Below are 25,936 nucleotides of genomic sequence, written 5' to 3' on the forward strand. Positions count from 1 at the left end.
TACTCCTACCAATAAACAACAGAAATGTACTTTTTTTTTTTTTATTAGACCCGACTCTGCAATTCAAATATTTCTGGAAACATGTATCTTCAACTTTATTTTCTAAGCAGCAGCTCTTCAAAACCTTAATGATGTTTCCTATTATGCTACAAAATGCAATTCAGGTGCTCTAATGTTTCCTTCTAAATGAATCTGCTGTTGCAAATTAGTATACTCTATTAATGATAATTTTGAAGGGGCAGGGTTGGACTGCTGCTTTGGGAGTTTTGAGGAAGAGAAGGGAAAGGTTAATCTTGCAGCTAATAAATGAGACTCAGGCTCCTAAAGTCAGGCAGCAGTTAAATGGATCTCTCAGAGGACATTTTTTTAAACCATGTAGTGTAATTATTTGTAAAAAATTGGGGCGAGGAAAAGCAATTTTTGTGTTCAAAACTAGAAGGCCATGGAAAAGGACAGGTGGCAACAAGTGGCTTCTTCGTTTTGCTCTAGAACTATTTTTTTTCAATTGCTATTTCCATTTCTAGTTTTGCGTCTTGTTTTTTACTTTTTATATTGTTCTTTTTGCTTTATTTATCTTGCACATACCTTGTTTTGAGTCTGTCTTCTCTTATCTTATCTTCTCTTATCTTATCTTATCTTATCTTATCTTATCTTATCTTATCTTATCTTATCTTATCTTATCTTATCTTATCTTATCTTATCTTATCTTATCTTATCTTATCTTATCTTATCTTATCTTATCTCAAACAAAAATAAGGAAGAAGCAGTAACAGAAATTGACTCAGTTTTAAGGCTTCATAGTATGCAAATCATAATTATCATTTTTTCAACCATTAGTATTATGCAGTTACTAAACTGAATTTATTTGCATACTCAAAGAAAAAAAACTTAAAGGAATTTAAAAAGTTGCCTGTTGAATTATAAAATAAATAAATAAAACAAAAAGCTCTTAAGTTCATAAATGTCTCTTAGCTGAAAGCCAAATGTTTGTCCCTCCCAGCTGCTCACTCCTCATGAATAAACATTAGTGTACATGTTTGTTTTTTTTAGCTTTAATCACAAGATGTCACACCTCCACAATGCTTTGACTGTGATGAACAGCTTTAGTTTGCGTGTGTGCATTTGTATGTTTGTCCTGATGGTGAGGGTAAATCCCTGTTAAAAGATAATGTTGCTGGTTTCACTCTACAACCCTATCACCGCCCATGAGAGAGCTTGCATCTAAGGGAGGCTCCTGTTTGTGACTGTGGGAGATGTAAACATTAATGGCGTCCTCTTCAGCTGAGCTCAAACGTAAGCTAACTTAGTGGTGCTGAGTAGATGCACGCTTCTGTCTGCGCGTTGACATGAAGTTAAAGCTCAGAACAATGAAGTAGGAGCACTTCCTTGTTTTGGTGCACCATCATAATTATTAATTTTTTTCTTTTTTTTCTAGTGGTTTGCATCAGCATAATACCTTTAGTCAGAATATTTGAAGGGTTGGTCCACCATTTAATAAATAACAAAGAAAGGATTTTATGTTTGAAACACTCCTGTGAAGCTGTGAAATGACCTCACCATTTTTCCATCACCAGAATTTAATCTAAATTTTGAGGGTTATTTTAGCCCCCTTTCTGAACCACAAGGAAGTACAAAGGCTCTCAAAGCTCAGTGTTTGATTGAAAGCCCCATGGCCGCCAAAATCAGCCCGTACCAGTCAGCTTTTACAAAGAGAATAGTCTTAAGTCTTTTTAAGTGTCTCTTAAATGTAGAGATCATTGTCAGTTTATTTATCATATTGCCAGGTACATATCATAAAGGAGATGGGATGTTCACAATTAATGAAGCCAGGGGTGCAGCCGCATCTGCTCCAGGGTGGCGCGCTCTTTGGGGTTTAGAGCTAAACATCCATTCAAAAAATCATGGCAGTCTAAAGGAGAGAGGACAGAGAACGAAGCAAAGATTATTATGTTGGTAGGTGAAGTTATTATTAGAAACAAATTATTAGAACCAAAACTCAGGCATTGTATTAACACCAGTGTTGTCTTACCTTTGGACAGCGTATGGCTGAATTTAATTTTGTTGCGGAGGAACTTGGAGGTGCTAAATTGCTTGTGTCCATCCACAATTTCATAAAGTAGTGCGCCTAGCTGCCAGACTGTGGTGGGTTCAGCCTCATACTCCCCGTGCGCTTTGAACTCTGGAGGTACGAACGCAGAGGTTCCTACAATACACAGATGGAGACAGAAAGAAACAGAGGATGAAGAGTAAGCTTTAAATGAAGATCACCACACAATGGATCAACATATGGATGAAGAGCAGGAGCAGAGAGTAGATGTCATACCAGAAAAGCTGCGGAGAGGTTCGTTATTAATGAAGCAGCCACATCCAAAATCGATAATCCTCACTCGAGGAACATCAGAGCCAGTCTCAACGAGGACATTTTCAGTTTTAATGTCCCGATGAAAGACTTTGAGAGAGTGCATTTGGATTGCTCCCTCCACCAGCTGTTTCATGATGTCCTGTGACACAGATAAAGAGAAAAAGATGAGTTATAATGGAAAAAAAGGGAGTGTAAGGTGGTGCAGCTTTTACACAAAAATGTTTCTTGCGTTCAAACCAGCTTTTCGTACCTTAGCCTGGTCCTCGCTCAGGGGACCTTTGTCTTCAATAAAGCTTAACAGATCCATAGAGGGAACTGGTCTCTCCATGACCAGGAGAAGCTCGTGTTCCAGATCAAACCAGTCCAGCAATGTCACGGCCGCAGATCTCCCCAATGACTCAGGTCCACCTGCCGCTCTGAGCATGAGGTACACCTCCAGGGGGATCAAGTGTATCACTCCATCAAGAACCTGACAGAAACAATACACAGAACATAGTTTGTCTTTTAATTGGGGCTGTCAAACAATGATTTTTTAAAATCACAAATAATTGCAGATTTCCAATAATTAATCATAATTAATTGCATTTTAATCGCATTTTTAAGAGCTGAAATTCATATTGACAAGGAAAAACAGGGATGCCAGATTTGCTTGGTTAGGAATCAAATGACAGCAAAAAAATGCATGGGACTCGCAAAAAGTGGGCATGTCTGTAAAGGGAACTCAGTGCCCATTTTCATTCAGATATGTTGAGGTCAGGGGGCAAGGGATCCCTGTGATGTGACCACATGCTATTTTTTCAATGGCAAATTTCTGCCAAGCTTTGGAGCTTTGAAGCGATTTAAAAAAAAAAGTTACAGACCTTATACGCATCACGATTAACCTGTTAATGCTAATGTGGTTGTGTTTGTGTGATTTCCTCATCAACAACAAGGGAACAAGAAAGTGACAAAAAGGATCAACAATGATAGTTGGTGCTGAGACATCAGATGAAATTACTTACCAGTGGTTCATACTCCACATCAACTTTGGGGATGTGTTTGATCGCCACCTACAGGACAGAATCAACAGTGCTTTGGTTAGCATAGGGAGCGATGACTGTTAGTGTATATATCCTTTATCTAACCAGGTAACAGACTCATTGAGATTTAGAATCTCTTTTTCAAGAGTATGTGTAATGTGAGAGTACAGACATAATACTTACTGGTAAATCGTCACTTCTTCTTATTCCAGCATAAACTGAACCGAAGCCTCCTTCTCCAAGCATGTGGAGCTGCAGGTATGCGGCCTCAAATGTAGCTGCACACACAAACACACAACACAAATGTTTTATCATTGTTGTGAGAAACGTCTAATACTGAGCCTTTTTATATCTGGCAATACCATGTGTCTTGGGTGATCTGATCACAAATGGACAGCACTAAATACAAGAGTAAATACAACTGTAAATGACCACTAAGATGCATTGTGATCAGATCATTTAAACCACCATTTCTGTAGTCGCCGCACAGTGGAATTACACCATGAATGACCCCCTGCAGCTGAAAAAGACTTTTTACTATTGACTTGCACAGTGAAGGATACATCTGCCGATCAGAGGAACTCTTTTGAATGTCTCAACCTATGCATTATGACTTGTTTCAGTAGGGAAATACATTTTTTTGTGTTCCTGCTGAGAGTTAGAGGCAACAAAACAACTCTCATGTCTGTAGTAGTGTAGTGTAAATATTAAGCTAAAAAATACCTATGTGCATTTCTTAAGATCCCGTAACGTGTTAACAATGTTGTTTCTGTCATCTAAAACCACGGTGTAAAAAAATATATATGAGGAAGTACTATGCAGGTTTATTAGCTAGATTATTTGCTGGTGGTAGGGAGGTGTTGTATGTGTGCTCACATACACTCATTTAATTTTGTTTGACACTATTAGCTTACCTCTGCTGGTAGTGTCTAAGTCGATTGCACTCCTAACGTTTTGTTGGGAGGTTGAAGGGCTGCTGGAGCTCGAGGAGACTTCACAGCTGATATCCCCTCTCGTCTTCTGGGTCTCCGTTGCTGGCAGCTGCTCAGCAAGGGCCTCATTATGATTGTCAGTCCATGTGAATTCCTCCACTGACGCCTTGGTGGGTTCATCAGTGTTGGTGTCACCGTTTCCACCCCTCTGTTTCTTAGTGGGGATGTCTGTTGAGGTGTTGGCCTTTCTCTTGGTCCCCTTGGCCGGCACAGTCACCACTGTCACCTCCAGGGACTCGCTGGCACCCCGCTGCCTTTTAATGTTTGGCTCTGGGTGATCAATGCCGCCCTTCCTTTTTCTGCTTGTCACCCTAGAGTCTTCTCCCAGGCAGTTGTTGGGTTTGCCGGTGCCACTGTTCACTATAAATACAAGAGTTAAGAGAAACTTGTTGACATTGGATGGTTCTGCAAAAGTCTATCTTAAGTTCAACACCATTGTTGTGTAATGTTCAATCCCATCAGTTTCAAATTCAATATTCTTCCTACAACATGTGGACATGGTAAATACTCTATGTTAAAGATTGTCAGAAACAAAAGCGAATTTTGGGTCCATAATAGGACACAAAGTTTGATCTTCTGTGTGAAAGTCAGATGTTCAGCATGCCTATCCAACACCTCAATGGCTATACCTTTATCAGTGGTGCAAACTAAATACATTTAAGTAGCCTAATGTACTTACAGGGATACTTCAACCACAAAATAACCATTTAGCATCAATTAGTCATGCTTACTTACCTTCAGTTTGTGAAGATGGCTTTGTTGGTGTCTTAGGCCTACACAGTACACGGTGAACATACGAATTTGTTGATTGAGGAGAGACCTCGTTCAACAACAGCAAAACTATATTGAAACATTCAGAGGAAAATACTTTGAATTAGTTTTTTTGTAAACCGGTTAAAATATTTTGAATGCACTGGCAGATTTTTAACTTGCTTCAGAGAAAACATGCTGTATCTCAAAAAACTAGCTTGATGAACTTTTTGAGCAAGTGCAGCTGTTTAACAGGATTTCACACTTACCTGAATGATTCTCTGAGGGCAGAGAATCAAAAGTCTTTAACTGCTTAGCATCCATGTTGTATTGTGAGCGTTCTCAATACCAATAGTTGAGGAAAATGCGTTTCTGAATATCCAGAACCTGTGTTTTACTCTGCTGATTTCCTGAGTGCGAGGGTAGTAATGCCTTATGTGGGTTCCAAGTTCTGAAGTTCCTTGTTCTGATCCTGAGTTCCATTCTCTGACATCACGAAACAAGCATTGTCTGGAATACCACGGCAACCAAATAACTATATAAAATAACTGTTTACAGGCTTTTTTTTTTTTTTTAAAAAAGCCAAAACAAATCAATGAAAATATGTTAAAATGGCAATAGAGCTGGGGGTTGATGATGACTGTCTGTGGGTTTATCACTAGAAAAATCACCTTTCAAATAACACATTGATTGTGTGATTATGAGTATGTTATTTGATCTATTAATAATAAATCAATAATTAAGACCTGCATTCACTGATTTCTTTGGCACATTGAGGGAAGTGCAACAAGTCTTAAGCACAACATCATCAGCATATAAGTGTATATGATGAATGTGTGCGCAAGTTGCTGAGTTATGACACATCCTAGAGTTGCAGACCACCATTTGCACTTTAAGGCGTGTTTCTGTCCACCCGACGAACATGATTGTTTCATCCTGTACCATGTCAATATAATGAAAGTGAAATCACTGATAATATGAAAACAAATCTTCAGCTTATGCTGTTGAAAAACTGGTCAGTAACTTAATATCTGCAGCTACTTTAGGGACTACTCTGTGTCTATTTTTCACAGATTAAGGCCCAGTTGTTGTTTCTTTTAAGAGATTTTACCATATGCACAGCCATATATAGCATGCTGCGGGCATATTTCACATGTTATATGACATGTGTACAGCTGTACTTATTTGAAGCCAAGCCGTGTTGTTTTTGCTTAAGAGGTTTTAGGTACTTAATAAGTTTATTTATGAAACAGACTGATTACATGTAACAAGCAGAAACTGTACATATACTGTAAAAACTGAGCTGTATTTTTGAAAGATACAATGCATTTTAGGAGTGTCAACTGATAGTCTGTCCCTGAACATCCAAAACTGATGCAGGAGGGTTACTTCACGCATAATATTTTGATTGTAGGTCCACTGGCAAAGCTGCTGTATTTGACAAGTTGGGATGAGAACGCGTTGTAAAGATGGAGACCTTTCCCGACTTTCTTGGTGGCTCTTATTATAAAAACAGCTCAGCCTGTTTTTATGTATAGGATGCGGGACAAATTTTCGGGGGAAATTCAAAGGATGTGACATTTATGCGCTTTCACCATTGCCTCGCCTCTCTTCAGCCTTTGACAGTGTGCAACAGTAATGTTAGCTGAGAAATGGAGTCAACAGATGACTGGCATACTTTTTCTACCCTTTTAGACATTCAGAATCAAATATATAGTTTGCTCTTAAATGGAGAAAGTAAATTATAATGAAACAAATGCAACAGTATTAAAAATGAAATAAATAAGTAGGAATAAAACAAGTTCTCATGCTTATTATTTTTATCAAATACAAAATAAAAGGGCCTCTTCCTCTTACTTTTATCCGATCTATTTTGGTGACTCAATAACCGCTATTTTATTTTATTTCTTATTTTTGTTTATTTATTTATTTATTTATTTATTTTATGGCACACACACACTGAGCTGTAACTTTAAGGATTTCTCTCGGAACATTGAGTTTCTCAATTTCTCTCTCTACATGTTGCATTTTTTGGGGCTCAGCTTTGCTATTTTGTATCCAAACAACAGTCATTTAGATAATAATGCCCTCCATGACATCTTTTCTAATATTAATATTCCCAATTTATTATCCCTCTACATAAGGACTGTTGAGTTTTAACTTCAATCTCAAATTCTTTTTTGTGGGGCTATCATGTGTCCAGCAACCACAATAAAATAGCCTTTTGTAAGTCTCAGGCACATTTACAGCAACATTTATTAATGTGCACTGTCATTATTAAACAAACCAGTGAAGCTTGCGTATACCAAGATGAGGCTACAAAACCAGAGGTTGAGAGGTTTTTCAGAGACATCTTGGCTAACAAAATGTAAAAGATTTGTAACCCTAACCATGTTGCTTTGTTTTGCCTAAAATGCAAAGTCATAATTCTCAGACTATGTAAAAACAGGCATGTTGCCTAAATGGCACGGCTCAGGTTTAGATGTTATTAGGTTGCCCAGAAAGCTAGTGACAACTCTGAGTCCTCCAAGTAAAACACAGAGCAGCTCTGAAACATGTTCAGTGTTTATTTTGACAACAGTTACAACTCTGCTGCTGCTGCCAGCGTGCTGCTTCATATCTACATTGTCAGAGGGCTCATGAAAACATTTGTGAAGCACACTTTGCACCAAAGGTTACCGCCCTGCTCATTTGGAAAACCTTTTGACTATTTCGACAGTTTATTCTGGGGAACTCAGCCTTATCTGCAGACCATCCAAAACAGACAAACTAAACACACACAGTGATGAAACTTTCCTCAACATGAAAAATAAAATGTTAAATTAAATTAAAAAGAAGTGTTTAAATCAAAAAAGAAGCTAGTTCTTTTTAAAGTGTCAGTGAGATTTAGGCAATGTAGAGGCAATGACCTAAGTGGATACAAGTATTTAAAAGGCAAATATCTCGAATTATATCAAATAAAGCTCAACTCTGGCAGCATTAATGTCTAAAATCTGCTTATGTTGCCAAATGTGATCTCCAAAGTGAACTGTGCTTGGGCGCACTTTTTTCCACCAGAATTATTGTTAATCTCTGTTGTCAATCTTGATATGCCCTCCTAAATGAATAACTTTTCAGGAAAGAAATAACAACAGTGGGGATTTATTGGAATATTTGGACATTTTGATTAATATATGTTTTCCTAAAATAAATGAGAAGATTGATACCATTCTTCCTAAAGCAGCTGGTGTTATTCATCTTCTTTAACTCTCAAACTGTAAAAGTAACCTACTAGTTTATGAGATCACAATGAACTCATTGTTGAATAGAGAAATAAGACAAGGCTGTTTCTGCTATAACACTTTTGCTCCTTTATTTGAAAAAGAAAAGATGAACTCAGACAGTAAAATAAAAAATATCTGTACCAAGATTGGGAAATACAGCAGATATAAATCACAGTAAGTGTCCTCTCTGCTGCAGTCAGCTCCACTATTGACTCCACACTGTACCTTCAGGCCAAGAAGCCAACATGGCTGCAGTCCAGCAGGTCCTGTAACAGGGGAGACCAGCGGTGGAAGAAATACTGAGATCTTTACTTAAGAAATCAATTAAGAAGTCTTGCAGCCAAACCCTTAAGTAAAAGTGCAGAAGTATCAACATTGAAATATACTTAAGCAACCAAAAGTAAAAGTACTCATCATGCTGAATGGCCTATCTCATAATCACTTCTATTACTGTATTATAATGATTGATGCCTTATCATGTTCATCATTTTAATGCTCCAGCTGGTAAAAGTAGAGTTCATTTCAACTATCCTTTATACATTTGTTGTTTGTTTATATTTTGTATTAATGATCTGAATGTGGAAATTATTGCAAACCACTGTTGTCATGTATAGAGCACTCCAGGGGTGAGGTTTTCTTGGTCAACATGGAATTTAGCGAGGCCTGGTGCCCTCGTCAAAAAACCTGAATTTTTCCATTGGATTTCAAATTATTGAAGAAAATAGGCAAAAAAGGTTTATGATACTTACACAGCAAGATTATCTTGCTGTGTAAGTTTCATAACTAACTAATTAACACCATGTTAATGATTTTTGAAGCCTAAATGCAATTGCCAAAAGTAAAAAGCTAACATAAGACTGTAAACTAATTACACCATAGTTGCATGACTTAACATCATTACCACAACACGGTTGTAAAGCCGTGTTTGGCGTGGTGACCTTCCATAGTCTCATTTAGCCACTTGTTAGTGATCTCCTTTTTAAAGACACATGAAAGCTTTTTAATTTACAAGTGGAGAATTTACTGATGAATTTTATTTCGTAGAACAAATCGTAAAAGTCTCCTTAGCTTGTAGACCTGATTTCAGACATTTAAACAAAAAAAAAATTCAAAAAACACATCGACTTCAAAACAAGGGAGCAGAAGCTCAAAAATCCTTCTGACTCATTACTATGGTGCTCTATTGAAGTAAAATACAATATAGTAGTGGATAAGGAGTATAAAGTAGCATAAAACTGTAATAACTACTCAAGTAAAGCACAGAAATGCTACCTCACAATTACTCTTAAGTGGCTTACAGTAGCTTACTTGAGTAAATGAACTTATACCACTGGTGCAAAGCCATTACACTCATTGCCTGGCTGAGGGCAGAAGTGAGCCTCTGTGTGTCACACACAGACTGTATGTAAGAGGTACTCAACTTGCAATGCATTGGGGCCACTTCTGCAAAATGACAAGAGGCCAGGGGCAGCTCATAGCAGCCGATACATCTAGGATTCGATGACATTTCTGGGACTTTAGGAAGTTTCAAGGATTTTAGGAAATTTGTAGAATTACAGGAAATTTCAGGATGCTCTGACATTTCCAGGATTTTGCAGACATCTCAAAGATTAAAGGACATTTCTGGGATTTTATAATGTTTCTAGGACTTTAGGACATTAGGGGCTAAGATAGGACCTGTGTGTGTGTGTGTGTGTGTGTGTTGCAGGGGAACCTCCACTGGCACTTTTTTCTTTTTTTTTTAAATAAACAAACTCCATTTTGATGCTGTTTTATGCACTCTGGCATCTTATGTCTAATAAAAGTACAAAAATGATGAAAAAAATGATTTTACTGTGAATTATAAAATGGTTGGGGGGCCACAAGGCACCCAATCGATGGGCCACACTCAGCCCGCGGGCCGTAAGTTGAGTGTCACTGCTGCATGGTGTCACAGAAAGGAAGGAGGGAGTGGGGCACCTGTGTGTGTGTGTGTGTGTGTGTGTGTGTGTGTGTGTGTGTGTGTGTGTGTGTGTGTGTGTGTGTGTGTGTGTGTGTATTGACGCGTGCGCGCGCGCGTGTCTGTAGATAGGGGAAAGAGAGGATACGGTGGCTCTCGACAGCAGTCCTCTCAGAGGTCCGAGCGCAGTGTGGAGAGCACGTCGCTGTCTTTGCGCTCCGGCTCGGGTTTACTTTCCGCGGTGGATCCGATGTCTTAGTTAATGTTTTCGGTCGTTTTTTAATGTGCATCCTCTAACATATTGCACAGACTGATACTTATGCTGACTTTTTCTGTCGACTGCCAGGTTCTCACTGATCGTGGATCGGTCTGATGCTTCACAGCCGGAGCGTATAAAACTTCTGAGCCTCAGGATGGAAGTACCTGTCTTCATTTTGCTCCTCTATCTGACCCGTACTGAGATCAGAGGTAAAAAAAAAAAAAAAAAAGTCTTTTGATTTACCATAGAGTAATTTATTACATTTTTGCTGTTGCATCACTGGGAACTTCTGGTAGCCGAATATCTGTCTCATGTTTTATGAATACGATTATTAGCCCATTGTTATAGGTAATTTCCCTAATTTTAGCACAAGATTTGGTTTCATCACAGTTCAGGGTGCTTTTGTGAATGCACATCGACTTCTGTGGAAGACCCAATTGTGCAGAACATTAAACTGTCAATAATCAGTTTTAACTCCACAGTAAGCTGAAAGCTTCTTGTGTTGTAAATGCTCATCTGGAAGAAAACTACTCTGTTTGCACTCAGTAAGGCTTGTAGGTTTTTGAGTTGGACAGAAATCCAATTTCTTTGGGGAACTGTCCACCCTGCTGCTCAGATGGATGTTAGAAAGGCATGAAATAGGCTGTGATATTCTGCACAACCGCTGTCCTTCTCACAAAGATAGAATCATAAAAAAGTAGGGTGTTTTAAAGAGTCTATCAGAGATTGTCTTATGTTTAAATCAGTAAGTATTGATTCATATTTAAGTATCAAGGTGACATTATGCTGGCATTTCTTTGGTCTCAGGTAAACTGTTACTTCTTGGTCTGTCAGATGTTGGTATTCAAGTAGATTTTCCAGACAGTGGGGATTTCAGATGGTAAATATCCCAAAATGTATTTTACATGTCTTATTCATTCATGCCCACGCTCACTCTCTTCACCCCAGTCTGTAACTAATCTTCAGATCTCCTGCTGTGTGAGAACTGTTCGGATGAGGTCTGTGTAAATATTTCACGCAAAGACACACTTAGCGTGATTAAACATAATGTTGGTGTTGTTTTGTTTTACACTCTGCTGAAATTCCTCTTGTTGTTGTTCAGTGTACAGCGAATTCACAGTGCTTCAGTAGATGGATGGCGCTTAAAATAATTTCTAAGAAACTGGTTGTGATTAGTGACACATTTTGATGAAAGAGAAATGATCACTCCTGTTGATGCACAGATATCCACGTTGATTTCATTCAAATTATTTTGTAAACTTTGTTCCAATCCAATCCAGATTTATTCATAAAGCACATTCGAAAACAACAGTTGACCAAAGTTCTGTACAAAAAAAACCCTGTAAAAACAACACACAGGATAGAAAAATAAAATAATTAAAAACACAAAACACAAGATAATATAAACAATTCAGTGGTAACACAAAGACCAGCTTAAAAGACAAACCGCCAAAAATATATAAAAGTGTGCTCATAGTGACTTAAAAGCCAGGAATAAAAATGTGATTACAGACAGATTACAAAAGGTGCTCAAGATGATTTCTGACATTCATCAGAAGAGACTTGCTCTGACTGATCTTGATCTTTGGCAGTCTCCAAAGTTAAAAAAAAAACAAAAAAAAAAAACTTAAAAAAAACACTTAAAAATGTAATTCAGCCTCTGGTTGTAATAGGAACCAAAATATGACCATTTGAAGATTTTGTAAATGTCTTTATTCTTCTTAACAAATATGAACCTGACTAAACAGGAAGCTTTTTCAAGAAACTATTATTAAACTGTGATCAAAGTTGTGTTCATCAGTAACACTGCATCAAACACTGCAGGCTTCACATTAAGTTCAGTTGAGTTCAACTGTATTGTCCCACCAACGGAAATTAGGTTTGCAAGACAATAAGATAAGATAATAAGACAATAAGATATTAATTTCCATGAGATCATGATGCCAGAATCTCACTGGGTATTTCAAAAACCCATAAACTGAGGCTAACAATTGAAAGACATCTATATGTCCAGAGTAAAGAATAATACCTGAGGTGGATGCGGTCTATTATTTTATTTTTGTCTGTCGGACAGTGCAGTCCATTTTTTTATCTGGCTAAACAGTGATGTTCACAAAGGGTTCTTTTGTTCAAATATTTCAAATAAGTTCAAATAATATTTGTTGATTTAACTCATGACCTTTTCATGAGTACTTTTCTTTGACTATTCAAATTTATCATGATTTAATATCCAAGGCAAAAATAAAAAAATTAAAGAAGCAGTCATTCCCAATGAAAATCTTAAGTCTCAGGCTCCCACCAACAATGCTAATTAAATATGTATAAAAGATAAAACTGCACAAGTAAAAAACAAAATGAGAATCTAGAACATAACATAGTAAAAGTTAAAATGCAGAGGTTAAAATATAATGTATAGTAACTGCAAATGATTAAACTGAATATAAAACATGAACATACGTAGGTATAAACGGTAAGTTCATCCGTTGTCCCAGCTGAGTTTGGTAACCAGATGCTCATTTCTTCTGTCGTGCTGAGTTCGGGGCGATGCTGGGCCAGGTCATTTTGGCTACCTGTGATAAAAAGTGAAGTGAAAGTTTCAGGTAAAGACATGAGGAGCTCAAGAGTTTAACAGACTGACTGCCTGTGGTGGCATGAAGATGTCACTGAGCCGCGTGATTAGGGACCGTCTGCCAGATTGCAGCAGGCAGCAGGCTTGTGTAGAGGTCCTCTGTGGATGGCAGCTCTGTCCTGGTGATGTGCAGTTGCTCTTGTTAACTATGCTCATGAAAATAGATTTTCACACATATTTTTTTGTACTGGCTGTGTTCTCCTGTCTGCATGTTTAGAGGGGTGACACCACCCCAAACAGGATAAATGGGTCTGAAAACTGGATTGATGCCGACAGTTTTGGGCACTTGTGTCAGGGCTTTCTGACTCTATGAATACCAAACTAGCCTCATGAGCAGAAAAACACTAAATCAAACTAACTGAAAACGTGACTCTTTTCTTTGCGATCTTTCTAGTTTCAAATGAGAGAAACATTTGAGCTGGACCACACTTGTTTCTTTGTTCTGGGTGCCTTGGGTCTCAGTGTACTTTCACGATGTGTCTGTTTTCATACGTGGCACGTCGGGTCTGCAGGCACATCTCAGGTCAAATCCCAACGGATTTAAATTCAAGTGTGTGCATTATGGTCTTCTCATGGAGTAAAAGGTTTGGGGCAATACAACTGATCACTGTGACAATCTACACAGTTACTCCTGCTGTGTTACTATATGTGTGTCATTATGTGCATATGTCATAATGAGTAAAGAATAACACTAAAATGAACAAGCCGTAAGCGAGTTACTGAGGGAAGAGACTAAAGGACTTAAGTCACAGATCAAACAGAAGAAGAACTTTTTCAAGTTTTTCATTGAGGTGCTGCAACTTATCAGATACCTGCTGACTAACCCAGATTAGCCTTTTGAAATGTCATGAGGACTTTGTGTTCTGGAGAACATCGGCTGGGTACTGTGGTCCTAACACATGACAGTAGGTCCAGTGGTAACCACTGAGATCAAGTAAGGAAAAAACATGAAACATGGAGCACAGCTGACTTTAGAGGTCATATTTGTTGTTTTTTTATTGTTGTTGTGTTTTTTTGCATTCACATTTACTGTATGTCTTCCTTACATTTTACTCTTCACATATGACAGTTGTGGTTAAAGAAGTCTTTTTTTTTACCATGATGGCAGCACTGCTAGAGAGCAATGTTAAATTTGAAAATTACATTTAGGAACACAATAGCTCTAAATTCTCTTCCATGCTTTCCTGATGAATTTTAAGACTCACTTTGTGTTTAAGAAAAATGACAAAATAAATAAATCTACCTTGTAGCTTGTACCTTTAACTTCACAGCTTGGTATGTGGCCATCAGCCATATATAATTCTGTTAAGTTCTGATAATTATTTTAAAGGTCATGCTCTGATATTTGCATTTGGGGTCAGTGTTAGAACATGTTTACATGCTTTAATGTTCAAAAACATTTTTTTGTGTGCTTACTATCTGCCTCAATATACCTGTATTCACCCTCTGTCTTAAACACACACACACACACACACACACACACACACACACACACACACAAACACACATTTTAGCACCATGCTCTTTAAGCACCCTCCCAAAATAGTCCAGTCTGCTGTGATTGGTCAGTGTTTCTGGGTCTTCCATACCTGCGTTCTTAGCGTCTCTGCACCATCACTGCTGCCAGGTAATAGCCGCAACAATACTGTAGTGGCACTTTCTACCTTTTAATAGTGTAGTTGTAACATAAAAACTTATCAGTTTTCTGAAAGGGACTATGTACATTTTGGATGGATTGAGCATTTTGATACCCTGCTTAGGATTTTACAAAAAAAGACATGGAAATCTGGCTTTTTACAATATAGTGTGTGACAATATATAAGTGTGACAGAGCAGCTTAAAAATGGATGACTCGTTTTATTCCAAGTTTTGCCATTGAAAATTTGTTTTCATTGACAAGTATTTTGTACTGTAGAAATGTGGTTTTATACATGAATTTATATTCAATAAAAAAGGGATTCCGTTTTAAAAAGTCTAAAGTGGCAGCCTGCAGAGGTCGCCAAACTTAATTCTGTATACCTGCTGTTTTTGTTTATGATTGAAGGTCCAAAGTAATTTCTATCAAGGTGTCTAAAACATGGATGCCTGCAGTAAGGTAAAATAAAATAATCGACTGCAGCATTAATATGTTGGATTGTTTTTGATTTTTTTTTCTGTCATTGCCATAGCTTTTCCATTCTTTGCTTCCTCCTCTGCTCTCAGTTCTTCTATTTCCAAGCAAGCCATGTGAGTCAGTGGGTATCCACAACAAAAAAAGCTTTACTGCCAGTTCACCTCAATTGAATGTAGCCATTTTTTTAATGTTAGTATTTTCACCTATACTTTTGCTGCTTTGACAAGTCAAATTGTGCTGCTGTGAAAAGGATCTCTTCCTCACCTGTCCACCAGGTGTCCTCAGTGTGCTGCCCTGTCCTGCACACCTGTACTAATCACAGCTAATCAGCAGTGATCTTTCCCAGCAGCTCCTCGTTTCCACTGAGTGTCTGTTTAGAGGGGAGGCTTGTGTTGGATGTGAAACTCTTGCCATTCCTGTTAGTGTTGCTATTAACTAACCTGACAACATGTTACCTGCATCTGTGCTGACTTCACATTTCCTTGGTCTTGGTTGTGACTTGTGGCACACTCCGGTTGTCCCTGATATGTTGTAGTTTATAAAGCCATGTGCTGCAAGTTTATTTCTACAAATTTCAGCATTGCACATGAACAAATGGCAGCTTTCAAAGTGTTTGTGATGTCATTTGAAAATAAGCCAGTAATAGACAATCCCATATTATTTTCTGATTGCTGATAAAACAAAGTGGAACCAAAAGTATAAGGAAGAGCATTTAGGTCTGTTTTCATTGGCTTCCAGAAAGAAGGGAGTAACGCGGCATGTGCCTGTTGCAGATGTGAGCAGGATCCTTTGTTTTAGCTGGCAGGCAAAAATGAAGGATTTGTTTCAGTTGTGTTTTACAGGCCAGAGACACAACAGGCTGCGGTAAATGAACAGCCAAAAGAAGTATTTATGACTGCGAAAGAGTCTTGTGATTAATGGTTTTGGACAGAAGTTATAACTGCGATAAATAAGGAATCTTGATGGTTTATGTGAAACCTTATTAAATTAACCCTTTGTTCAGTCACACCAGTTTAAAAGGTTTGTGTGCATCAAAATATGGGATATCAGTTAAGTGATGGCGCAGGGATCAAAGTATAGTGGGGTAAAAGTTAAGAGGGTAAATTATCACAAAAATCCAGATTTTTTGGTAACTCCAAAGAGGAAGGCATTGCATTATTTAATCTTTACTTTATAGGAGTAATAACAGTTGATAACCTGTAATTTATCATCTGTGTGGGAGAGTTGGGCCGTGTAGGAGGAAATGAGGGTGGTTTGTGTCCTGTAAACAAGACAAGGAGCGCAAAAGACAGTTTGCATGGCTTTGGTTAATATTTTGAGTTTTCATTCACTCAATTAAAATGTCTATTAAAAATACAGCTTTGAATGCGATGAAGGCAGAGGCAGAAATGGGTCAGACATTATCGTTTGTATAACACGCCTACGTCTCCTTCAATTGGTAATAATAATAGCTAGTGCGCTGGCTGCAATGGAAAAAAACCTGCTAATGTTTTGTACATCCATCGCCATGCTTCTTGAAATGTTATCATGAGAAGAGAAGTTGCATAACATCACTCACTGGAAACACAGCATTAGGTAACTGTTTGTTTGTTGTTTTACCGTCTGTTTATGAAGACGCATCAGTTCCACCTGCGTAGTTCTGACTCTGTGATAGTGTGGCCATCATGAGGTCAAGGAAAGAAAATACAAAATGAACTTGTGTGGAGGGCCACATATAGCATTTTTTGGAAGTTAAGCTTTGGACTGGCCTAGTTTAAGACTGGCCTGGGTTAGATTAATGAGGCTCACAATTTTTTTTTTTTATTCCCAAATGTTATGACTGTATGCCCACTGAAGTTTTGTCCATTGCTGTGTGAAGAGACATTTCTCTGAATTAGTGAATACCTGCAGCTTTCACACAGCAGCAGGATCAATGTGAGTATCTCCAGAGTGAGAAGTGCTGTGCACATTTCTGCACATTGCACAGCATTGGTAACATCATTATTTGTCATTAAAGAATATCACACCAGTGGCCATCCTGGATTGATGAAATATCCTGTTTTTAATGTTGACGAACTGACAGGCTTGTTGCTGGGTCACATGCAAGTGACAGTCACATGCAAGTGACCCAGCTACAAGTTTTCATGGCTGAAATTTGGTGTTACTTGTGAAAACAGTAAATGTAATCCCACTCTCTTTCCTGCATCTCTCCCTCAGCGCTGCTGGCCAGCAGGGCAGAAGAAGAAGCTAGATGCCCCCTCGGTCAGTTCCCCTGTGGCAACATGAGCGAGTGCCTCCCACAGGCTTTGCAGTGTAACGGACACAAAGACTGTCCCAATGGAGCTGACGAGCGCCGCTGTGGTGAGTGTTTTTATAAACCAAAAACCAAGCCAATTTGCCTCTTCACATTAAACAGTATGGGCAAGTTCAATGTTGTGCATCCACACAAGTGAAAGACAGATCATCTGGCCAAAACACAAACTCTGCATTTTTAACATCACTATTGCTATGGCTTGTTCAACACGGCCAGGCAAAGGATAGTTCAAGGGGTTCAAAATCTACCTGTCACCTCAAATACGTTTTTCCTACAAGCAGAGTGTCAGCACAATTATGATTTGGCTTCAGTTCTTTTGAGCAGAAGTATGAGAATCCCCAAGATGATCAGCAGGAAATAAAAAAGCCAAAGAAAAGCTGTGCACTTTTGGCAGAGTTGATCATGTCCTGTACAAGTGAGCCGTCGAGAAGAAGTCATGAAGTAATTACTTAAATCTCTCAAATTTGCGCTCATATCCAAGCTATGCAGGATTATTTTTTAAACTTAAAATGGATACTCATAGGCGTGACCTGGCAGGAGACTGGACTGAAACCCCAAAATAATTATTACTCTCACATAACAATTGGCTTGGCTATGCGGTGGTTTAAATGCTACTTTTCGAGCCCGGCCTATGTTCAGTTCTGATACAGCTGTGAATGTAGTCACAACCTAAAGGCAGAAACAGACAAGTTTTTGCTTTCACTTATCATTATGAACTAAATGTTGATTGCACAATGTAATGGCTATAGAATAATGGCACCATTAGTGTTTAGATTGGTTCCCAGAAAGCCTCACTCTCATTAGGGGTGACTGTTGCTCTGGAGGTAGAGCAGGTCATCTGCCAATTGCAAGATTGGCGATTTTGTCCTCCAGTACATATTGAAGTATCCTTAGGCAAAATACTGAACCCCAGATTTCCCTCGATGGCTGTTCCATCGGTGTGTGAATGCATTAAGTTGAGTAGTAGATGGCATCTAGAAAGATAGCATCAATGTGTAAATGTGTGTGAATGGGTGAATGTGACATTTAGTGTTAAAAGTGCTTTGAGTTGTTGGAAGACCAGAGTGGCACTATACAAGTGCAGGTTTGTTTACTAAGTAATTCTGTCTGCCAGCGGGTTTGACCTCCTGGGAAATCAAGGCTCGATTTACAGTGCAAGGGACGCTATTGCACATTTAATTCACATTTAATTCAAGTACATTTGTTTCATATTTGCTGAAACTGTCACTATATTAAAAAAGAAGTAGGCTACGTTAGACAGTCTATGAAAATTATTACCAAATTATGATTCATGTTTGATCAGCACCTCCTAGTTTGACAGTTCGACCACAGTTCACATGCAGCGGTTGACATGATAAACAACTGCGTGAGACTCATTGACTGATTGGTTATTTTTGTTCATGCGTGGTAAGGCCATGAGGACTACTACAAGGCAATGGAGTCGGCAGTGGATTTTCTTTTTTACTATCTCTCATTTAGTGTTGTGTGAATATAGTTTCTGCACATATGAAAAATATATATTTTTACAAAATATAAAACTACAGCTTTAAGTGAGGAAAACGTAACAGTTGCCGAGCTCCTCTTCATACGCAGAGGAACAGGCTGCTTGTCACCGGCTCATTTAGCCCATCATTCACAACTTCAAACCGCAGCTTTCAGCCAGAAAGTTAATCCAACACTTACACCATGATTATTATTAAGACGTGCCACCGGAGTCATTCTGGACTACAATGAATGTCATGATGAAGCAGTGAGTGTGTCAGTACCTTTTTTATAATGAATATTTTTGAAAGGAACTATGATAGCCATGCAGCTTATATGTTACATACTAACAATGATGACTAAGGATGGCATACTATTTGCTTAATCATAGGCATCGGCGTAGCATCATAATCATAGGCCTTGTGTCGTAGTAGATTTATCTGAGGAGGAAAGTAAAAGGTTTCAGATTTTCAGTTGGCTCTGTGCTGATCATAAATGCCGGTTCACATTATACTGAGGTTTGAAAAGCAACTGCAACCCATCAAATTGCTCCAAATGTATTCATTTTGAAAAGCAAAGACTGTTTTTCATTTTGTATATTGCATATTGTTTGATAAAAGATTTCATTAAATAATTTGAACTACAGCAATAAAAGTCAAGTAAAAGTTTGTGGGGTTTTTTTTTTGTTTTTTTTTTACAGTTAAGCAATACTTAATGTGATGTGATTCAGACCAACTAGAGCCTTGCTCTCCTGTGACCTCAGGCTCTTGGGCCATGTAGATTATAAACCACTAAAAAACCTCCTCACCTCACTCTGTATTCTATACAACTGTGAAATAGCTGAAGAGTGGAAGAGAAAGCTGAGCATGATGGCAATAGCACAGATGGCCTGGACAGCATCAGAAAAAAGATGAAATACACCAGAGTCAAGTTAAATATTTCAAAAAGGCAGGTTTCATATTATCATTCAAGACCAAGCTCCTTCAAAGCAACAAAAGAGTGAAAAGAGTGCCACCACTGCCATGTCTGTTAGCTTCAGATTGAAATGTATATGGAAAATGAGTCATTTTCAGTTAATTTCACTCCTTACACCAGATGTACCATCATCCATCACTGGAGACATAGATCAGACTATTTTCATCTATCTGATGAAGAGTTTCAACTTAAAAACATTTTTTTCTAAAACATTGCGTTTTGTGCAGGGTAAAAGTATATTTTTCGCATCAGTTTGATCAAGAAGACACACAAATTAGTCTCTCTGGCCATGTTAGGGACTTCCTGCCAATAACCAGAAACACACTCTGGGCACCAGGCCCTCCCGCAGTATGCAGCATCCTCACAGCTGGCTTGCATCTCCCTCATTCTCAAAGGTAAATGTTGGCCTGATGAGCATTTTTATAGAGTTTGGCATACAGCTCAAAGTATAAACACTGAGACACTTGTCTGTGTGGCGTCTCTGATATTTTAACACTGAATCCCTGTTTGATTTTGGCAACATCATACACCACAGGGATTTTCATGTAATTGCATGTGTTGGATAAAAGCAATTTGCTCAGTGTGGCCCTTTCTGTCATCTGTACAACTGCAGCGCTACACCTGCAATTTACCTGTTTTTTCATAGAAGCACCCTCCAGTGAGAAATTGGGAGTTCTTTTTTTTAGGTACAGGTGTTGATTTAGAACATGTTCTCATGCACTTAAGTAGGACAATATGTAAGTTTTTAATTTTATAATTGGCTCAAAGAAACTCTTAGACTTATTTAAAAGTCACACACAATACTGCTCCTTTTATATCAATGTGCTGATGCTGGATTTGTGTCATGCAGAAGATCAGTACGCTGGTGCCAATATAAAAATGGGGTACGATGACCTTGATCATATCATGCAGTCCCTCCAGGATTTAGCGGGGTGTGTTGGGGATTGTTGTGGCCCTAAATGTCTGATTTCACAGCAGCTTTCCTAAAAAAAAATGTAATGCATGTTGCAGTGTTTATAGGGGTTTATTTTGCAGTGAAATTCTGGGGGTAGTGAAAATGGCAAAAATAGTTGTGGTGCTGTCTTGGATCTGACACTGAAGGACAGGAACAGACTGAGTCAGATTGTTAAATGGTCCAGTCGCCTGATTGGTGAGTCATAGCTGAGCATCGAGTCCCTGTATACTCAACAGCTGCAGCGGATAGCCAGTCACATTACAAGTGACAACTCCCATCCTCTTTCTGAGGAATTTCAGCTCCGACCATCTGGGCAAAGATTTAAAGTACCTAGGTGTAGGACGAAGCGCGACAGGAACAGCTTTGTTCCAGTCGCTATCATTCATTTAAATATGGCCTAGCATGGATTGCGCACATATTTTAAAATTTTTATATTTATTCATAAAACTATATATCTGACTTTTAGGCTATATTTGAATTTCCAGTTTTGCTTTAGTGGCTTCTCTTGAGTCCTATTTCTTGTAAGCTTGTGAGTACCCGGTGTTTGCCCTGTCTGTTATGCATGTGTCCTCTGTCAGTGTTTCTCTTGTTTAATGTTGTAAACTAGCATGGATGCTCTCTCTGTTATGCTGCAAAACAAATCTACCTACAGGTACAAATAAAGTCACCTTACCTAACCTCAGAGTCTATTATTCTGAGCCATTAGTGTTAACATCAGACTACGAGCCATTAATCTTACACCGACACTGAAACTCTGTCGTTTAACCTATTAATAACTGCTAAGTAATGTTAGCTGTGTTATGCTAACAGCGCTGTTTCTGTGTGTGTGTGTGTGTGTGTGTGTGTGTGTGTGTGTGTGTGTTTGTGTGTGTGACTTCGTCAGAGGCAAAGAGCTCCGGTGGGTTAAATAAACAGAGAGAGAGAGAGGCTGAGCGAATCAACACACTGCACACAGCTCTACACTGCAATTAGATTTTACCCATCTTAAATGTTCAAATTTGTGGTAAAGTTGTGGTGATTGGAGAAAAAATGCAAAGTTGCACAGAACTGAGGGGGACTGGCTGAATTTGTGTTAATTGTTTCAATCGCAACATCCTGCAGGGATTGATTATTCCTCTTAGTGTTTCATCATTGACATTTAAACTTGGCTGGTGAGGAGGAGTGTGTGTCTTTGCAAGCCAACTAATTGCTCGAGTAACAACTGTGTTCAAAAAAAAAAAAGAAAAGCTTGGCAACTCTTCAGTCTGGTGAGACTTAATTGAAAAAGAAGCTTGAAGAGTGACAAATATTTTGGCATGGCACAACAGGAAAAGTGAAAGAGTGTCAAAGAATAGTGTCAGGGCTCATAGCAGGACGATACCCACAGCAGGGCCTAATAATCTATCAAAACTAAATATAACTTCAGTACTGGGCTTTACAGGAAGGCATACTCACCTTTTGGCGCATTTCACTATGTGTAATGATAAGTGTCTGTTGCATAATTAACATTTGTGATGATCTATGGCACAAAAAGCTCGGTCAGAACGTTTATTGTTTTTAAAAATCCAGTAAAGTTTATTTTTCCTGTAAACAAAGAAAAAACATATCCTTCCATCACATCTGCTCATCATCACTGGTGACTTTTCAAAGCTGTTTCTTATCTGTGTTCACTTTCAGCCTCCAATGCGTCAGGAAGGTTTTGAATGGTAGCTGACAGAGAGCTGTGGCTGCTGTGCACACACAATGTACTGGCTTTCTGTCAGAGACAACATGTTTGACAGCTCCAGTCGGCTCTGATTTTCGCTATTGATGTAAAATTTGTCTTTTAATTAAAAGACATCTACAGCTGATTGAAGCTTCATTCAGATATAAATTGTAATAGTCATAATAATCCCTTGATTACTGTTTACAAACTGCAAGGTTAAAGGAATAAAAGATAAATAATGCAAACAAATAAGGTCAGCCAGACATAACGCAGGATCTGGCCTGACTGTGTAATGTGTAATTACGTGTGACTGTTGCTTTGTCCAACTTTTGCAAGTATAAAATATTTTTTTCTGCCACAGACATACAAGTATCAACAGCTAGGAGCCAACCTACATTTAAATAGAATTGATGTCCGTAACATGACAGATTACGTTCAACAATTTTTGACATTTTGGCTGTCAGTCCTCCCAGTATAGCTAAATTTAAGGCCTTTTTAAAATAACATAATAATAATAAAATAACAGTTTTAAAACATCAGGAAATCATGCCAGAATTGCTGTTTGCAGCTTCACCTCTGCCGTCTCCTGTGAAGCCCATCTATCTTTTAATTAGAAGTCGGCTTCTGAGGGTTCCTGACCAAAGCCTTGAGGTCGTCATCCCACTGTGCAGTGATTTCACAGAGGAGGATGCCTAAGTCCCTTAAGATTATCATGTCCCATGCTGTGCCTCTCCTTTATGGATCGTTTTTCCTATGAAATCAGCAGCAACCAGGTGACTGTTCCAAACTGGGTTTTATCTGTCTGTGCTGAACAGATAACAAATGTTCATGGTTTGTCTTTGCAGGAGACAACATCGGATGGGCGGACTTATTTGGTCAAACACTCGAAGGTGCCAATCAAGTGAAGCAGTATTTCCTGAATGAGTGTCGTAAGTGTGTGCAGCTATACAGTATTTGTGTTCAGACACACAAACACACACACGAGGATCATCTGTGTGTGTGTGTGTGTGTGTGTGTGTGTGTGTGTGTGTGTGTGTGTGTGTGTGTGTGTGTGTGTGTGTGTGTGTGTTTAATGTGAGTATCATCGGAAATTTAATCACCGTTGGTCACTTAGAGATTGTAATTGGCATTTTTCACTTCAAAAATTGTTAGAAAGTGTTGGTAATCATTTATTGTGGTGCTCAAGACCAACAAAGGTTTCATGTTGTGTCCCACAGGACCATGTCTGTCAGTTCTTAACATTTTGTAATGGACCAAATCATAGTGTTTGTTTACAATAACATCGGGATTTAAAAAAAAAAAAAATGTCATTAAATTTAATTTAATGAAATGGCAAGAGCAAACGCCGCCTTATTTGTTTTGTTTTTTTAACTACCTAAATTAAGTTCCTAAAAAAAAAAATCAAATTCAGTTTAAGTGTGTGCTTATTTAGAATGATTTCACCATATTTTCACCTTGTTGTCAGACAGCCTTTTCTGACAGGAAACATAAGCTGTATCTCAAATCACCAGACTCTATTAACTGATGTTACATGAACATGAAAGTTGCTGGTCTACCGCTGCTTCAATCAGTTAGTAGCAGAAAACAAATATGCTGTCACAGTGATTTGAACTGTCATTCTCTAAACTCTGTGTGTGTGTGTGTGTGTGTGTGTGTGTGTGTGTGTGTGTGTGTGTGTGTGTGTGTGTGTGTGTGTGTGTGTGTGTGTGTAGTCTTGCAGGAGTATCCAGAGAGTTGTGACTGCATACAGACAGATGTCGAGTGTGTGGAGGTCAACCTGCAGAATGTTCCTCGACTCTCTCCGAATGTGACTTGGCTGTAAGTTTCCTCTGCGTGTAATTACATTGTGTGTGTGTGTGTGTGTGTGTGTGTGTGTGTGTGTGTGTGTGTGTGTGTGTGTGTGTGTGTGTGCATATGTGTGCGTGTGTGTCTCTGTGTTGGCTGTTCTATCCACATGACAACTAGTTTGAGTTCAAAGTGAGAAGCCTTCACAGTAGAGATTCACAATGCTTTTTTCAGGATGTTTTTTCTGTTCTAGGAGATGTAGTTATTGGCAGAGAAATTAATAGTCGCAAAACCTGCTGTTAGACACATTTAAACACAAATCATTATGATTTAAATTACAAGGGTGATAACTGTAACTGCGCAATTTTCGTAATGAATGGAGCAGTGAATATGTGTTTTTACTGACAAAGGAGTCTTGCTGCAAAGAGGAAAAAAAGAAATAAAACCAATTACCATAACTGTTGTCAAATGATTAAATACCACCGAAATGTGTTAACTTCCTATTGCCCTTTAGATGGTTTCTCTTCTCAGTTATTTCTGTGTTCTCAGCCATTTTAGCATTTTCAACCACCCTCATTATTTTTTACCTTTCTTTGGCACCATGCTTTGGCATCTTTCTGTTCTTCTTTGAAGTCTGAGTTGACGCCCCTGCTGTTGTTTCTTATGTCTGCTGAAATAAGTTTACTTGAGCGGGTTTTTGTTATAAACTAGTACAGATAATAATTTAAGTCAGAAATTCTGCTGTTGTTTGTGAGTGCTGGTCAGCAATTAGTTAAACAAGATACAAAGTGCCAATAGACCTTTTCCATGGCAAATATTTTGACTTTGTGACAAAGCACAGTTAAAACAAATTTCATCAATAAGTCAAGTTGATGTCAAATGTCTCAGTGAAACAGCATGCACAATACTTCGACCTGCTCGCATTAATCGATTGATTGATTGATTAACTATTCTTGATGTTATCAGCCGCATAGATGTGCTTTTCTTGCTATGACAAGCCAAAATGTCTGCTGTGAAAACGAAATCTTGGTGAGCTTTGCAGGTGTTGGTAGTTACATTTCTATGCTTTGGGGACAGCCAGGCTAACACCCCTATTCCTAGTCCACAGGCAGGGGGGCAGAGGTATAGGAGATAAGGAGTCATGTCATGCATATACATATTGTTATTTTCATCACACTCTTCTCTTCAGTTTGTTTCAAAGTGGCATTTAGATTTTGTCATCATCCAAATTTGCATGTTCTTATTATTTCCTCTTGAAGAGATACCCCATTTGCTGATGTTGTGTGTGATTGTTACAAGTTAAAAAAGGCAGGTTACTTTCATAAGTTCTTCTATGCTTTTTATTCTCATAAAAATGCTGCAAAATTCTCTATTCTTGCCCGAGCCAGAAATCAATGTTCAAGCTCCAGTAAGTACAAAGCTGGATGCTTTCTCCC

The 25,936-nt window shown here is 38.4% G+C and overlaps 2 protein-coding genes across 3 annotated transcripts in view; one reads left to right on the forward strand and one right to left on the reverse strand.

Annotated features, from left to right (window-relative positions):
- Positions 1-1,817: 1,817 nt before the first annotated feature.
- On the reverse strand, positions 1,818-3,696 carry LOC121952763 (serine/threonine-protein kinase pim-3-like). Its single transcript, XM_042499589.2, has 6 exons — positions 3,565-3,696; positions 3,364-3,411; positions 2,613-2,831; positions 2,324-2,501; positions 2,030-2,203; positions 1,818-1,909 (listed from the first exon to the last, which is right to left on the reverse strand). Exons 1-6 carry the CDS (start codon positions 3,694-3,696, stop codon positions 1,818-1,820), a joined length of 843 nt encoding a protein of 280 aa, XP_042355523.2.
- A 6,807-nt stretch (positions 3,697-10,503) lies between these two features.
- Positions 10,504-25,936, forward strand: part of rxfp2a (relaxin family peptide receptor 2a) — a 41,681-nt gene continuing 26,248 nt past the window's right edge. For both annotated transcript variants that reach the window (XM_042499272.2, XM_088088161.1), the window contains exons 1-4: positions 10,504-10,793; positions 17,523-17,666; positions 23,561-23,644; positions 24,428-24,533. In XM_042499272.2, coding sequence (XP_042355206.2) covers positions 10,739-10,793; positions 17,523-17,666; positions 23,561-23,644; positions 24,428-24,533 — 389 coding nt within the window. In that variant the 5' untranslated portion in view covers positions 10,504-10,738. The remainder of the gene's footprint in view (positions 10,794-17,522; positions 17,667-23,560; positions 23,645-24,427; positions 24,534-25,936) is intronic.

The sequence above is a fragment of the Plectropomus leopardus genome, chromosome 15, assembly GCF_026936395.1.
Source record: "Plectropomus leopardus strain MGB_pleo_1.0 chromosome 15, ASM2693639v1, whole genome shotgun sequence".
NCBI lineage: Eukaryota > Metazoa > Chordata > Actinopteri > Perciformes > Serranidae > Plectropomus > Plectropomus leopardus.

What these genes read in the sequence shown, in the direction of transcription:
- LOC121952763 (XM_042499589.2), bottom strand. Translation starts at nt 3,696, where the DNA reads ATGATAAAACATTTGTGTTGTGTGTTTGTGTGTGCAGCTACATTTGAG. An exon ending in GAAGAAGTGACGATTTACCA is followed by an intron (nt 3,412 to 3,564) that starts GTAAGTATTATG and finishes TCTGTCCTGTAG; the next exon opens with GTGGCGATCAAACACATCCC. An exon ending in ACCTCTCCGCAGCTTTTCTG is followed by an intron (nt 2,204 to 2,323) that starts GTATGACATCTA and finishes TGTGTATTGTAG; the next exon opens with GAACCTCTGCGTTCGTACCT.